Source organism: Cyclopterus lumpus, chromosome 22 (genome assembly GCF_009769545.1).
Source record: "Cyclopterus lumpus isolate fCycLum1 chromosome 22, fCycLum1.pri, whole genome shotgun sequence".
Taxonomy (NCBI): domain Eukaryota; kingdom Metazoa; phylum Chordata; class Actinopteri; order Perciformes; family Cyclopteridae; genus Cyclopterus; species Cyclopterus lumpus.
This window is the reverse complement of record NC_046987.1, coordinates 19796256-19811157: the sequence shown is the minus strand read 5'-3', so window position 1 is coordinate 19811157 and position 14902 is coordinate 19796256. Positions and strand designations below refer to the sequence as shown.

At 43.8% G+C, this 14902-nt stretch overlaps 1 protein-coding gene across 3 annotated transcripts in view; it reads right to left on the bottom strand.

The window, feature by feature from the left end:
* Positions 1 to 482: 482 nt before the first annotated feature.
* Positions 483 to 14902, bottom strand: part of dnmt3ab (DNA (cytosine-5-)-methyltransferase 3 alpha b) — a 32734-nt gene continuing 18314 nt past the window's right edge. For 2 of the 3 annotated variants that reach the window (XM_034563367.1, XM_034563366.1), the window contains 17 exons: positions 10140 to 10481; positions 9259 to 9417; positions 8974 to 9081; positions 7969 to 8125; positions 7703 to 7849; positions 6705 to 6749; positions 6369 to 6448; positions 6135 to 6247; positions 5146 to 5329; positions 4915 to 4999; positions 4340 to 4485; positions 3598 to 3688; positions 3343 to 3491; positions 2903 to 2988; positions 2020 to 2089; positions 1627 to 1745; positions 483 to 1494 (listed from right to left, as the gene is read on the bottom strand). In XM_034563367.1, the coding sequence (XP_034419258.1) occupies positions 1353 to 1494; positions 1627 to 1745; positions 2020 to 2089; positions 2903 to 2988; positions 3343 to 3491; positions 3598 to 3688; positions 4340 to 4485; positions 4915 to 4999; positions 5146 to 5329; positions 6135 to 6247; positions 6369 to 6448; positions 6705 to 6749; positions 7703 to 7849; positions 7969 to 8125; positions 8974 to 9081; positions 9259 to 9417; positions 10140 to 10481 (2223 nt within the window). In that variant the 3' untranslated portion in view covers positions 483 to 1352. Of the gene's footprint in view, positions 1495 to 1626; positions 1746 to 2019; positions 2090 to 2902; positions 2989 to 3342; positions 3492 to 3597; positions 3689 to 4339; positions 4486 to 4914; positions 5000 to 5145; positions 5330 to 6134; positions 6248 to 6368; positions 6449 to 6704; positions 6750 to 7702; positions 7850 to 7968; positions 8126 to 8973; positions 9082 to 9258; positions 9418 to 10139; positions 10482 to 14555; positions 14666 to 14902 lie in introns of those variants that run through there. The other variant, XM_034563368.1, reaches the window with a different exon arrangement.

The following is a 14902-nucleotide window of genomic DNA, read 5'->3' as shown; positions in this document are numbered from 1 at the left end:
AAAAATTTAAAAACGAAAACAATTCACAAGAAAAACAATATTTCTTTTTTTTTTTTTTTTAAATATCACGAAAAAGAAAAAAAAAGAAGAAAGTATACATATTTTTTTTTTTTAAAAGTGCTTTGTAATGTTGATAAAAACAGCACAGATTTGCTATAAAAAAATTTAAAAAAAAGGTAGAAGAACTTTGTGAAGCCGCACCATATTTGTTGAGGATTTGCACCCGACATATTTTAAAATGAGGTGGAAGTCGATGAGGAGAGTTAACCGGCTACCGGTCGCCCTCCCTGCCCTCCGGCGACCCACACCGACTTAACGGTTGTACAGTAAATATCATCATATCATCAGGATGAAACGTCGAGAACAAAAAAAATAAAAAATAGCTTCACAGACATTGATCTTTTAAGTTTTAGAGCGACGGGAAACATCATCAGCCCATGTGGGGTGTAGTTTTGTGCAGATCCCGGAGGTGTGGTGGGGGGGGGGGGGGGGGGGGGGGGGGGGGGGGGCGGCAGTGAGCCTGAGAGATTAAAACGAGCACCATTACAAACTGTGTGGATAATAAAAAATGTAAATAAAAGCTGTGCAATGCAGAAAGAAAAAGAGCAAACGCTCTATTTCTGCATCGCACAGTCAACACAGAACATAATTGTTTTTTTCTTTCTCAAAATCAAGCCCACATTGCTTCTATTTGTTGTTGTTGTTGTTGTCAGGTTTAACAAAGGAGCTCTGTATTGTCTCCACCCGGGCGCGTGATGTTTCCCGTCACCCTTTGAAGCACCATGGTATTGTAACCATATTACAGTAGTACCTTTATTACCTTCAGTTGTGTGTAGAAACTGTAAACAAAGAGGTATATGTGATCTGGTGTTTTGGATTCTTAAACACTGAGGAGAATAGCCCCGCCCCCTCCCCTCCGTCGTCACACCTGTGTGAGGCTCAGCGACCGGAAGCACGGCCGCCCCCTGCAGGTGGGAATCAGTCACCGTCAAGTATAGCTCGCACGAAACCCAACCGACAACACTTTGATAACACTGCTAAAAAAAAAAAAAAAATGTAATAAAAGAAGGTAAAATGACATATCAAAAAAGAAATTTAAATAGAATAAGAATGAACATTTTCAAAACGCGAGAAATAAATGCGGAAAATCTACGTCGACGTTTTCCCACGCTCGCGAATCACACGGGAGTATAATTCGAGAGAAGAAGAAAAAGGATCGAGGCCTCTTAATTCTAGTCGGCAACGTACGAGTTGCAGGGTTTTCCTAAATGTTTATTTTTTATTTTTTTTATGAGCGACCGTTTTCTTCTCTTCTCTCTCTCTCTCTCTTTCTCTCTCTCTCTCTCGCTTGTTCAAGTGCAGGCGAAGTAATCTTTGAGCGGCGCGAACAGGTGGCGGATCACCGGGACGCTCCACGACCGGCCCAGGAGACGCTGCCTCGCCAGTCGGCTCATGTTGGACACGTCCGTGTAGTGGACCGGGAAGCCGAAGATCCTGACGGGGGAAAAAAAAAACAAAAAAACAACAACCAGCCAATCAGCAGGCGGGGAAAGCAGAATTAAAAAATGAGATTTTGATGACGTTTCGTTTTAGTTTTGAGGGACAATCTTGTTTGTTTTTACGTACCTCTCCATCTCGGTGCACCACAGGATGTCTTCCTTCTCGTTCATGTACACGGGGAAGTGCTGGTCCTTGCCCTGCTTGATGGAATTGGACCTGGTGGTGATGGTCCTCACCTTGCCGAACTGGAAGAAAAAACCGTCACGCCGTGAGTCTCGACCGCGTCGCTGTTCATCCTCCACGAGAGCTGCCTGGGAGTTGCTTTGCTTTGAGCGAACTTCAATTAAATGTTGTGTTTTTCCTTTATTTTCTCATTTAAGTCAGTTTCTTAACTGAGTGGTTTTCTTCCCGCGAGAGGATCCAGAAAACGCGAGTTATCTTGCTGCATATTCAGACTTCTTCAACGCAATGTAAGGAATGTCGTGCTGTATTTGTTCAGTCCGAGTGTGACACAAATACCTTCGCTGTTCTGCCGTGTTCTAGACAGTCCTGGAGGTCCACCCTGTCATTGTACATCGCACTCAAAGGCCTGCAGAGGACAAAGAACAGGAGCCACAGCTGAGATGAAGTCACATGACACGTCCATGCCTCTTCCTTTGCTTCTCAATGCCATTCAATGCAACGGTCCTTAAAAGTGCAAAAGGCGTATATGAAAATATTGTATTTCTCCGTAGTGTCCTAGAAATCTAAACAAGGCTTAGTCCTGCAGATACATTTAGGCTGAGGGTGTGTAAACCTTGTTCCCATAGCGGTTCCATCAGCTCTTGTGCTTCCATAATAGAAGAAAAATTGCAAATACTTTAGTTTTATTATATTTATTTTAAAACAACGCATTTCTGTGTGCATTAAAATATATATTTTTGTGTGATGTATAAATCACGAAATACATTTTGTGACATTGATTCCAAACGCGTTGTTCATTTCCTGCCGTTTTCAAACAAGGAAAATATAGTCTTCATACTTTACATACACTGTATCATTTAAAAAATTTTAAATTACATTTTTTTTAAATTTGTTTATTTACATTTTTATTTTTTATTTTTATGTAAGCATTTATTTGTTGATTTTTTACATTTTCATTTCCTTTATTATTATTTAAATTATTTATTATTATTTAAATATGCCCTGCTATTTTATTTTATTGTATTGTATATTTGTAAAAATTGACTGACTTTATTCATCCCCTTAAAACGTGTATATATATATATATATATATATATATATATATATATATATATATATATATATATATATATATATATGGCAATTAGGGTAATTGTTAAAAGCTTGTGCTATGTTAATTTAGTCCCTTATATTTTGTTCCCACCACTCACACACCAACCTGTTCATGCCGGGGAGGTTCCCCCAGAAGTAGCGGGCGCGGTGGGCGGCGGACACCTCCTTGGCATCGATCATCACCGGGTTGCACTGGAACCCAAATAAAGCAGAAAGAGACATGACACCAGCAACCAAGCTGAGATGCTGTATTGCAGTATAATTAGATATTTAATAGCTCAGTATTACTGGTGTTGGGTACAAAAATCTGTGTGTGGTTTGATGGACTAAAGTCTATTCAGGGTCCGGTCATCACACCATTTAAAAAGGGTTTAAAGGCCAGTACATGAAACACTACACATTGAAATGATGACATCAAGATGAAGAAGAGTCCCTTCTGAAGATGATGAATTAGTGCCACCGGGGGGCGCTCACAAGCCAACGAGTCACTCGAAGGTATGACCAGTTTACTGACCCGAGAGAGAGAGAGAGAAGGAAGAAGCTGACCTCTAAAAAGCGAGATATGTCCCTCTTGTCGCTGACGCCCATGGCGACCACGTTTTCAAAGAGCCAGAAGAACGGCCGGTTCTCCCCCTCCTTGGGCCGGGCCTCGTGCAGCAGCCTGTAAAACTCAAAGAACAGGCGTCCGGTGCCCTCTGGGACAGGAACGCACACGTGGAATCGTGAGGGGCCGTGCACCGGTGATGCTTTTTGTGATTTGTCTATTCATAATAGATCAATCAATCAAGAAAGTGCACCTACCGAAAAGACCTTTCCTAGCGGGGTTGACTATAGAGAGGTCATTGCATGGGCTTCCTCCAATAACTAGGTCAAAGGGACCCCACTCCTGTATCTGTATGGAGATAAGACAACAGGGTCAGGGAAACAGAGATAGAGACGGAGCCGGTGCACATAGTAATATGTTGCGACACATTTCTGTAAAAGAAAGGACCAATTCAGTGGACCTTGATATATTTGTGTTCTATTCTCGTCCCTTTATTGTCTTAATGGAGCAACATTTTTAGTTTTTCTCTTGAAAATATTGTCCAGGAACGACGTAATATGATGTAAGTGGCCTGCATGTCGGTCATGTTCAGGAACCTTTGATAAGAGAGACTGCAGACTTTAGATTTATTTATATATTATACATTAAAATCATTCCTAATAGAGGTTTACTGACGCCCGATACTCGGCCAGCCTTTGCTGCAGTGCAGCGTCCTGAGGCAGGGACACACATCAGGACTGCTGCGCTGATTATACATAAATATATATATATATATATATATATATAAATTAAAATACTTTGTTTTCACCGAGTCGTACTATATATATTATATATATTATGACATCAGCTGGAGCTCACAGTGTGTGTGTTGCATGAGCGGTCAGTGCAGTAGCATGAATTTGAAGCACGGTACAACTTAAAAAAAGATAGTCATACTTCACAACCCTGAAAATATAAATATATATATATATATATATAAATATATGAAATCAGACTCACGTGCTTGCGCGTGACGTTCCTCACGTCGCCGACATACATGATGCGACCCTGATGCCGCACGATGCCCACCGTGATGGAGTCCTCGCACACTTCGGAAGCTATATAGCGATCCACTCGGATGCCCAGTTCTTTCAGCACCAACAGCCCTGCACAGGTCGAGGTCAAAAGGTCAAGACGGAACATGGAACAATGAGGACGCATGATAAAAAATAAATAAAGAAGATGTGTAGCTCTGGAGCATCTCTCTGATTCATAAACAAATCATACGCTTAGTACTGAAAATGTATATAAATATATATATATATTTATATGTATAAATATATATTATATATTTATATAAATATATCATTTATTATATATAATATAATATATATATATTATATTTATATATATATATACAAATATATATATATAAAAGTATATATATATATATATATTATATATATATATAATACATATTATCCAAGGCTAATTGTCCAATAAGAATATATTATGACATGTAAATCAACTATAAAGATGACTGTGACCCAAATGATGCGTTTAATAGAGATAAATGGAAACAGTTCTTGTCTCACCGGTTGCTATGCCGTCAAATAGCGACAGGACACGAATGGCCTTCCTCTTCTCCACCGAGACCGGGGGGTAAAGCTTTGGTGCATCCTGAAGTATAACCCAGAGAGAGAGAGAGAGAGAGAGAGAGAGGAGGGGATGAAGCGAGACTCTCAGGAAACCACGACTCCCCAATCGGAGACCAGTTAATGGGATTTATAGCCTTAAAAACAAAAAAAAAAGGGTCCATCACTCACAAAATCCTGGTCATGGTTATTTGCAAAGAAGTGCTGCAGTCGGTTGGGCCAGTCGGCGCGGCGCACCAGGAGGCCGAACACGTCCTTCTGACCGCACATGAAGCAGTTCCACGGGTCCTCGTTGATGGCTGCGTGGGCGGCGCCCTGACCCACCAGGAGGTCGACGCACTCCACGCAGAAACACCTGCACATTTATATTAAATTATTAAGCTATCGGACGGGCTTGAGCCTGAGTGTTCCACCGACAGGGCATTGAAAACAGCACATTGTTTTATTTTTTTTTGTCTTTTAATAGTAATCCTTATCCTTATAAGGAGAGTGTATAATAAATGATTGACAGCTCTCTTTCTAAATCAATCAGATTTAGTGACTGAAGCATCCGCCTTGGTTTTAATGTTTTTTTTAAATGAGGTTTGGGAGTTTTATGCGACGACGAGTTATCAAACACAACGCAACACACAGCAAACCGTTGTTGGCTGCCGATTGGCCGAACATGTGACCGGCGTGCACGAGGGAACTTTACACATACTCGTACATTATTACGGAAGAGTACTTCAGTCTGGTGTGATTGTGGGTCAAAGTTCTGGAAAGTTCTGGGTGGAAGTAGTAATTTATCACAGTGAATCCTCTCAGTCTCTGTAGGTTAAAATGTAAAGTGGAAGACCGGATGTCTTTTTTTTTGGTAACTAGATTTAAAGTCATTTCATGGTTGACTTCATGTATGTGTGCGACTCATTTGTGTTTATTTAAATCAAAGTTGTATTTCCTTATACCGTGCGTTGTAACGGTGTCTACTCCAATAATTGAAATTGCTGCCATGTGTCAATCATTTTATTTCCCATCCACCAATCTTTTGTTGTTGTTGTTGCGTAGAATTGACACAAATTGTCATTCTTCTTTTAATGAGTCTCCTGTTATAATTCACTCTATTCTCCACACATTGCGGCCTCCGCCCGCCGTCCTCCGCCCGGCCTTCCCCGAAACCTTACCGACAGCAGTTGTTGTTTCCGCACATGAGCACCTCTCGCCCTCCGCAGCAGATCGTGCAGTACGACTGGTATCCGTCGTCGTCATATTGATAACCGCATTCGAGGAAGCAGTTCTGTGAGAAGAAATAGACTTGTTTAAAACGTAAAATGTTGAAATGCGTTCAGTTTTGAGCCGTGTTATTTATTTTTTTTTTAATAAGGCTTTTTTTTAAACGACCTCTATCGCAAGCTCACCTTACAGCCCTGGCACATTCCTCCTGCGAACAGCGGGTGCTCCAGGCTCACGTTCAGACTTCCGCAGGAGATGCAGATGTCTGCAGGAAAAGTAGTTGTCAGTAGTTAACAGGGTCGGAGAAGTGGGAATCTCCCACTTCCGACGAAAGGATTTGAACGCCTCTCACGGGAGGCGAAGAGCCAACGGTGGCTGTGCGGTCGTTTTATTAACAAAATGACGCATAGATTTCTGCTGCAACGAGGGGAAGTGTGATACGTCCAGGTGTTCATCCCGAGAGAGCAACCCCCCCCCCTCCACACACACACACACACACACACACACACACACACACTTACCCTCTAGGCTGCGGCACTTTTGTCTCACTTCTTGAACGAGCCGTTCTGAAAACACAACACATCATATGTGAGGTCAACAGTTACACATTTCAACCTCCAATTTTACTTTGTAGTTGTTTTCATTTGAAAAATAAATCATGCAGCAATCTGTGCAAATCAAAACATAAATATATACAGTGAATTATTTTTGTTTTTTAATGTAAAAAACAGATTCAATTATGCTAGAACATATATTTTTTTTAAAGTGTTAAAAAAGGATCGGACCTCCTCGGGAACCTCTGAGATTCAGAATTGGACTTTAATGTTGCAGCGGAGGACTTTATATTTTTTATTGTGGTTGGGGAAAAGTACTAGATGTGTTAAATTACTAAACTTTTACATTGGAAATGTTGAGAATGCAACCTTAGTAAGAACATGTCTGTCAATTAGAAGCCACAAGGCCCCAACATTGACCTCTGTGGTTCACCAAATTATATGAGGAGCTATTGTAAGACAAAATGTGAATATTTTGGTGTCCATTTTGGCATTAAATCCATCGCGGCTACAGGTGGAGCTTTATTATCCCCGGCAGTACGAGCCAGAGGTACATAGCAGGAGTAGATAATTGGTCAATATATGAGCGGTGATGTCTTGTCCACATTTCCCATGGGAGGAAATACACCACTAACCCACCACCCCAGGGGAGGAAATACACCACTAACCCACCACCCCAGGGGAGGAAATACACCACTAACCCACCACCCCCCGGGAGGAAATACACCACTAACCCACCACCCCACGGGAGGAAATACACCACTAACCCACCACCCCACGGGAGGAAATACACCACTAACCCACCACCCCACGGGAGGAAATACACCACTAACCCACCACCCCAGGGGAGGAAATACACCACTAACCCACCACCCCACGGGAGGAAATACACCACTAACCCACCACCCCACGGGAGGAAATAGAGGTCACGACTCCTATTTCGCCTCCTAAACGAGGCACCTCACCTCGTGTCCTCTCGTCGATGATTTCCTTGACCTTGGGCTTCTCCGCTGTGCTTTTGCGAGGCTTCTTGGCTGGAGGAGGGGTATATGCCGCCGCTTCAGGCTCCGCCCACATCTCAGGGTACACCTCTTTGTATGGGTTACGCTCCTCTGGAGTGCACAGCATGTCAAGACAATTAATAGTATAACATTATGAGTTATTCAATTGCATGCTTTGATTTAATAGATGTGTATTCGAAGAGGTCCCAACAATAGCGACTTGCTCGTACCTTCTGGGGGCTCTAAGGCCTTCGGTCCAGTGGGTTGAAATCCCGTCATGGCCCAGTCGATCATCTGCTTGTTCAGCATCTCTACAGATTTAGAGCTTTCTGTCTCGTCGCTGTCGGGGCAGGATATGAAGGCTTTCCCTGCCCGGCTGCTGGCCGCCTGCGAAACACATAAATACAAACCCTCAAGTTCATCCTCAATATACTTACAGGAATGATCATCGGCTAAATCAATAAGTGTGGGCGATTTCAAGACATCATTGTTATGGTTTTATGGATAGTGCACACACACACACACACACAGCCTCTGGCTATGGACGCCAAGGAAAGACTACAATGGATTTGCTCCTTCCACAGAATGGGAAATAAACCAATAACATTCGTGGCAGAGAATTGAATCAGAAGTCTCGCTTTTGGCCTCATCGACATTGTCAAAAAATCCTCGATTGTAAATCTTTTAGATAACACGCTTTCTGTACTCCAACACCACAAACTCTTCTATCTCATCAACCGTCACTCGTGTTGTCGTCTTGCTGGAAGACAACGGAAAGTCTCTCGCAATTTTAGAAAGGTACTTCTCCTTGAGGAAGACTTTGCTTAAGATAGGGTCCTTTCCTTAGTACTTTCTGCCCGTTTCGTGGCCACGAAACTTTCTTACTTTCTTTCAACAATGAAAAAGAATGTAGAAGTGTGCGTTTACACCGGGTCGTATATTCCTATTGCTATTGTACACACAATATACAAATGCACAGAACAGTTGGAAAGATCGTTGATTAAAAAATTTGCATGATTTGATCATTTCAAAAAAGTTTTTAGACACATAAACATGCGAAAATAAGGCTCAGAATGAAAAATACAGAAGTTTCTCTTTAAGTCACTATAAAAAAAGCACTTAATTTCTATACGTTTTGAACCAATCAGCTCAGTTTAATAGTTTAATAGGCATATTTTTGTTTATTGTGAACCAGTTTGTTAAAGATAATTTAAACTTGAGCTCTCATTACTCACCTGCAGCACCTCGTAGATGGCTTTCTTGTACATGGGCTGCTTGTTGTAAGTCGGTTGGTGAAAGGCATTATCGAAGGAGCTTAAAGGCATGAGTTTCTCTACGCAAACCTGTAACAAAATACACAGAAAATATAATAATAATCTGGAGATTGACGGCTTTTTTTTACGTGTATGCTGAAAATACGTGGTTGAGGCTGTTTTGACACATTTTCTGGCGAAAAGAATGCAATAAAAACAAAAATCACCTGACAGCAATATATTAACGCTGGCTCTAAACACACTCACCACTGAGAATTTTCCGTCTCCAAACCACATCACCCATCTGGTCCCCTCGGCAGCTCTGCTCCGCCCCGTCATCCACCAGGACACGACGCGGCCCGGCCACCACGAGAACCCTCGAAGCTTTCCCCAGACCAGCTCGCCGATGCCAAAACCACGACCGTCCTGCGGGACGAAAATAAAAGACGATTAATCCCCCACGATTGGGAAACCATCATAAACGCTGCCTTTCGTTTTTTTTATTTTAATTTTTTTATTTGGGATGATTTCTCAAACTTGCCACGAGGTGCTTTCCGTCTCTATCCTTAAAACTTTGATTCAACTTAAGGATATTACTATTAAATTATATGATTAAGTCATAAAACAATGATATAACTTAACTACTATAGTGACAATATGTAAAGCTGATTAATCATAGTATGAATTAGAGCTGCTAATTTTGGATAACTTTCATTGTAGATTTGTTTTTTTATTATTCATTGTTAATAAAAAGTCACAAAAAAAAAAAAAACACAATTTCTCAATGGTCCAGATCCAAAAGACATTTAATTCTTATGATCACTTTGGACAAACAAAGCAGCACAATCTCAAGACTAAAGTAGCTGGAAATAGAAGTTCTGGTGTTTTTGCTCTAAAAATTATTGTATTCAAATTATAAGAATTAGTTTTGTCGACTTCTATCGAGTGAGAAAGACACAAAAGGCACATCCGGTATCCTTTTTCTTGTACACTTCTCCACGAGGCCGCCAGTTGTGAAACACCTGTAGAGCGTAAATTCCCAAATGGCTGCTTCTCTCGACATAAATGAATCCTGAACTTCCAACTAGGATCCTCTAAGATGCTGTCGGTCCACAGACTGTAATCAGTGTGAGTCGACATCATCTCACCTCGTACTCGGGCTCCGTGTCCGCAGGCTTGGGGGACGTCTTGTCTCCACCTCCGATGGCGACGGGCTCAGGGGTCGTGGCCACGGTGGGGGAGGCGGGGTCAGTCGGCTGCTGAGGCGACTGCTGCTGATGTTGTTGTTGTTGTTGTTGTTGTTGTTGTGGCAGCGACGACTGCGATTGCTGTTGATACTGAGGCTGTGACTGAGTGTGCACCTGAGGCTGCTGCTTTACAGGTGACGGGTGCTTGATTACCGAGACGTCTTCTACCTGAGTCTCCGCTTCGTTCTCCTCGGGATCCTTTATCGCGTTCATCGCTGACATCAGTTTGGACTTTTGTTCTGCCTGAAACACAGCCGGGTGACAGCGGCGGTGAGGACAGCGCTTCAGGAATGCAGGGTTGGTTATAATAGCATTTAACACAAGATTTAAAGGGGATATAGCATGTGTACATATAGCATGGGGATATAGCATGTGTACATGCTTTAAGTTAAACATCATTAAGTGCACGAGCACTAAAAACCTGAGTTGTTCATGAGATGTCCCCTTCTGCTTCAGCCATTTATAAATAGAGCAGTTTGGTAAAATCCTCTCTCTAATAATTAAAAGAAAATCCTTGAAAGAGATCAAAACTTGACAAAGAATTGTGCTCGAAAGGAACAGAAAGAAACGACACGGCTAACAAACTCAAAATCAAAACAACATCCTCAGAAAACCCAAACAAAACTCTAATTTTCACAATGTCCAGCTAACGTAACCATTGCTCCCTAGCTAACGTAACCATTGCTCCCTAGCCAACGTAACCATTGCTCCCTAGCTAACGTAACCATTGCTCCCTAGCTAACGTAACCATTGCTCCCTAGCTAACGGAACCATTCCTCCCTAGCCAACGTAACCATTGCTCTTTAGCTAACGTAACCATTGCTCCCTAGCTAACATAACCATTGCTCCCTAGCCAACGTAACCATTGCTCCTTTGCCAACGTAACCATTGCTCCCTAGCTAACGTAACCATTGCTCCTTAGCCAACGTAACCATTGCTCCCTAGCTAATGTAACTATTGCTCCCTAGCTAACGTAACTATTGCTCCCCAGCTAACGTAACCATTGCTCTCTAGCTAACATAACCATTGCTCCCTAGCTAATGTAACCATTGCTCTCTAGCTAACATAACCATTGCTCCCTAGCTAATGTAACCATTGCTCCCTAGCTAATGTAACCATTGCTCCCTAGCCAACGCATCTGTTCAACGTTCAACAGCATCTGTGTGCAGTTGGGCACGTCGCCTCTGAATCTCGATTGTGGGAGCCCGACAGCCTTTGTAAACACGGCTTTATCTCCGACTCTAAGGCCCATTCATCAACGGCCCGGTGTATACAGTAACTCTATAGTGTCCAGAGAGCTCACTGGGTTTGTGGTACCTGACACTGAACCGCGAGGTCGATCAGAGAGGACGAGACGCAGCCGGGCCTTAAGCCTCTCACAGTAAATCCCCAACAGCTGCACTCATTCTGATGTCTCTCTCTCTCTCTCTCTCTCAAACACACACACACGTAGGACTCGCATGGACACACATGTTAGCTTTCTCCTCTCTTTCAACAAAACACACACACACACACACACAGTACATCTGCAGTCCTACATGCAAACACGTGTTAGTCATACTATAGGATCCACGTGAGTGCCGTGCCGCTGCACAGCTGTGCTTACTTTCCATCAAGTCCTTCTCAGGTTCTCAGGTCTCTCACACACACACACACACACACACACACATGCTGTAAACGTCCAGAGGTGGACCGGGTGTGTGTAGGAAGGGGAGGAAGCAGGCAAGAAGGTGGAGAGACTGCGCAGTCCTCCGTCCTCTCTCTCTCTCTCTCTCTCTCTCCCAGTGTGTGACTCGTAAACAAAAGCTCCTTTAAGGGGAGGCGGTGCTCAGACGGCACGAGGAGGGGCTTCGGCCCTGAAGAGTAGAAACATGTGCTCTTCAATCGAGAGAGGCTCCGCTTGCAGTTTATAAATATCTGTACTGTACCGTCGGGACGGGGATGGTTCAAAAGCCCTCGGCCATGTGTGTGAGGCTCCTTTGGCTCCGGCACGAGCACATTGGAGTAAGTGTTCGACAGCCTGCTCGGGTGTGTGTGTATGTGTGTGTGTGTGTGTGTGTGTGTGCGGTTCCAGATGAACAGCAAAAAAACGAACAAATGTCAATTAAATTGGCAAATGCGTTGTGTGTGTGTGTGTGTGTGTGTGTGGGGAAAAGCTCTGAATTTTCTGAGTGAGCGTCTTCATCTCCGGTGACCAGTAATCAACGAGGACACTGGGATGTGTGTAATAAAGCGTCTGTCGCCGTGCTCATTTTGGGGTGTTTATGGTCAGGCGGTCTCCAGGGTTCCGTCTCCTCAGAGCCAATCAGAAAGTGACGCTATAAAATGCCAGCGGGGAGGGGGTGCAGAGGGGAGGAGAGAAAGTACAGTGGCCATAAGAAGCAGATATTTGTCTCTGGACTTCTTCCCAGTTGTAAAAGGCCCCCTTATGGGCGCCTCCCAGTGTGTGTGCAGCTCCACCAGTGGAGACACAGGCCCCTCCGAGGCTAAAGGGGGGGGGGGGGGATAGGAAAAGGAGGTAGCGGGAGACACAAAGCAGTCTTTATCATTTGCACACGCCTGCCCCGTCACTGACAGCTCTGAAATACCACCACTTGTATCCGCTGTCACGTCGGCGCTGCAAACAAACACAAAGGGTGACAGCGGACATGCTATAGATGTATAAACACGGCAGAGCAGACGTGTTGAAACACATCTATACTTTTACGATGTTATATATATTTATATATATATATATATATATATATATATACGAATACAATGGAGAACCGAAGCGAGATAACCGCACTGACGTAAGTGTGGATTTAGTTTAAGAGTGAAAGCTGTAGAGGCATGTCGGGCGCACAATAAGAGATAATCGGACCAACAGGGATACCCTGAGGCCTCAAGGGGTGACGGAGTGCACTGGGAGGAAGAAAAAAAGCAGATATTGGCCTCTGGGGTGTGTAGATAATACCTCGGTATCTAATATTGTTATTTATAATGGAAAAAGATGCTTATTACAAGGCGGTTAACATTACGAGGAAAACGTGCAGTTTAAAACTCTCACGTGGGACAAAGACGACAAGCATCAAACAAACAGACATTAGAGATTAATAAAAACACGTGAAAGTGCCATCGAATCACAACAAAACTAAGCGTTGAGCCAACTCTTGATTAAAAAGGCAAAAAAGTGAAATGAAACCCGTCCGTCGCCGGACGTTAACTTCCTCACGCGACGTGACAGCGACTCTTTTGAAAGCGGCACAAAAGAGTTTGACCTTTGAATGCAATCGTCTCTCATGCGGCAACAGGCAGGAGAGGCGCAGCGGGGCCCAGTTTTGTGCGTAATCGTTTGATGGATTACGCGGTGACATGTGCTCATCCGCCGAGGGAGAAGAAAAAGCCCACCCCCCCACCACCCCCCACCACCCCAAGTGACGACAGGTGTAGGTGACTCAAGATGCAACGAAGCTGATCCTAAAGCATTTAAAGTGTAAATACTGTGTGAAAAGGTTCCACTGCATTCATTTGCGTGATTTTTAGCACAGACCCGTACAAAAGGCTGTGCATTTCACAAGTGGCCTGGGGGGGGGGGGGGGGGGGTCACACCCAAATAGGCCATCTGGTCTTCATTGTATTGCATCCTTTTATGAGATAATTAGGAATATTCCAGAGTCAGCCCTGAATACATAAACAGAATTCCCATGAATCTACAAGTGGAGTTGTTAAATCTTTTTAAACAGCTCCCTGAGGAGGCTGCTCGGCTTCCTCTAAAGTCCCGTTAAAATATGTTCCAGTTTATCAAATATCTCTCCTCAAGAGTAAATCTCTGACCCCCCCCCCCCCCCCCCCCCGAGTCCCACGGAGCAAAGTACACAATGATAGGAAGGAAAAGAGATTTGAAGGCCTTCACAACAGCTTCACCCACCCCCAAAGTGTAATGTTATGTAAGGTGAAATCATGGTGGCGCTCACAAAAACAGCAACATTACCTAAAGGTAAATGTATCTGCCCTAAAAATAAAAAATGATATGTCTATTCGCTGCCGTGAAACAGGAAATAGTTTCAGCACATATCCCCCCGTAAGCCCCCCCCCCCTTTTTGGAAACTTTTTTTTTCCACTCAAGCAACACTTTTCCCCCAAACCGGGCTGCAGCCTGCTCCCTCTCCCTTTCTTTAAAGAGACGAGTTCCCTTTAAGCCGTGCAGAGCCGATGGCCGCACGACGACTCTTATGGAAATACCTGAAGTCAGCATATTTCCCCCCCCCCGCCGGAAGCATACCAACATGCACACTATCTCTCCGTGTTATCAAACAAACAATGCAGTGCACATACCCATACACACCAGCGCGCAACCCTCATAATCCAGTGTGGGGCTGGGTGTTTTTTTTTTTCTCTCTCACCCCCCACTTCTCAGGGGTAGAAGCATGAACATTTCTTTGTCTGGGAATTCAAGGTCAGGTGATTGGCGACAGGAATTCTGGTTGGCTAGAGAGGACTTGCAAAGTGTTGGCGGCGAGCCAAGAGGCTGTCTCGCAAAAAAAAAAAGCAAAGGGCTGGAAATGTGCTGCAAACCTCATCTTCACTCTCATATCCATAGCACAGAGTTCATTTCCACGGCTGGGGGGGGGGGGGGGGGTGGGGGGGGGGGGGGGGGGGGGGGGGGGGGGGGGTCAGGAGAA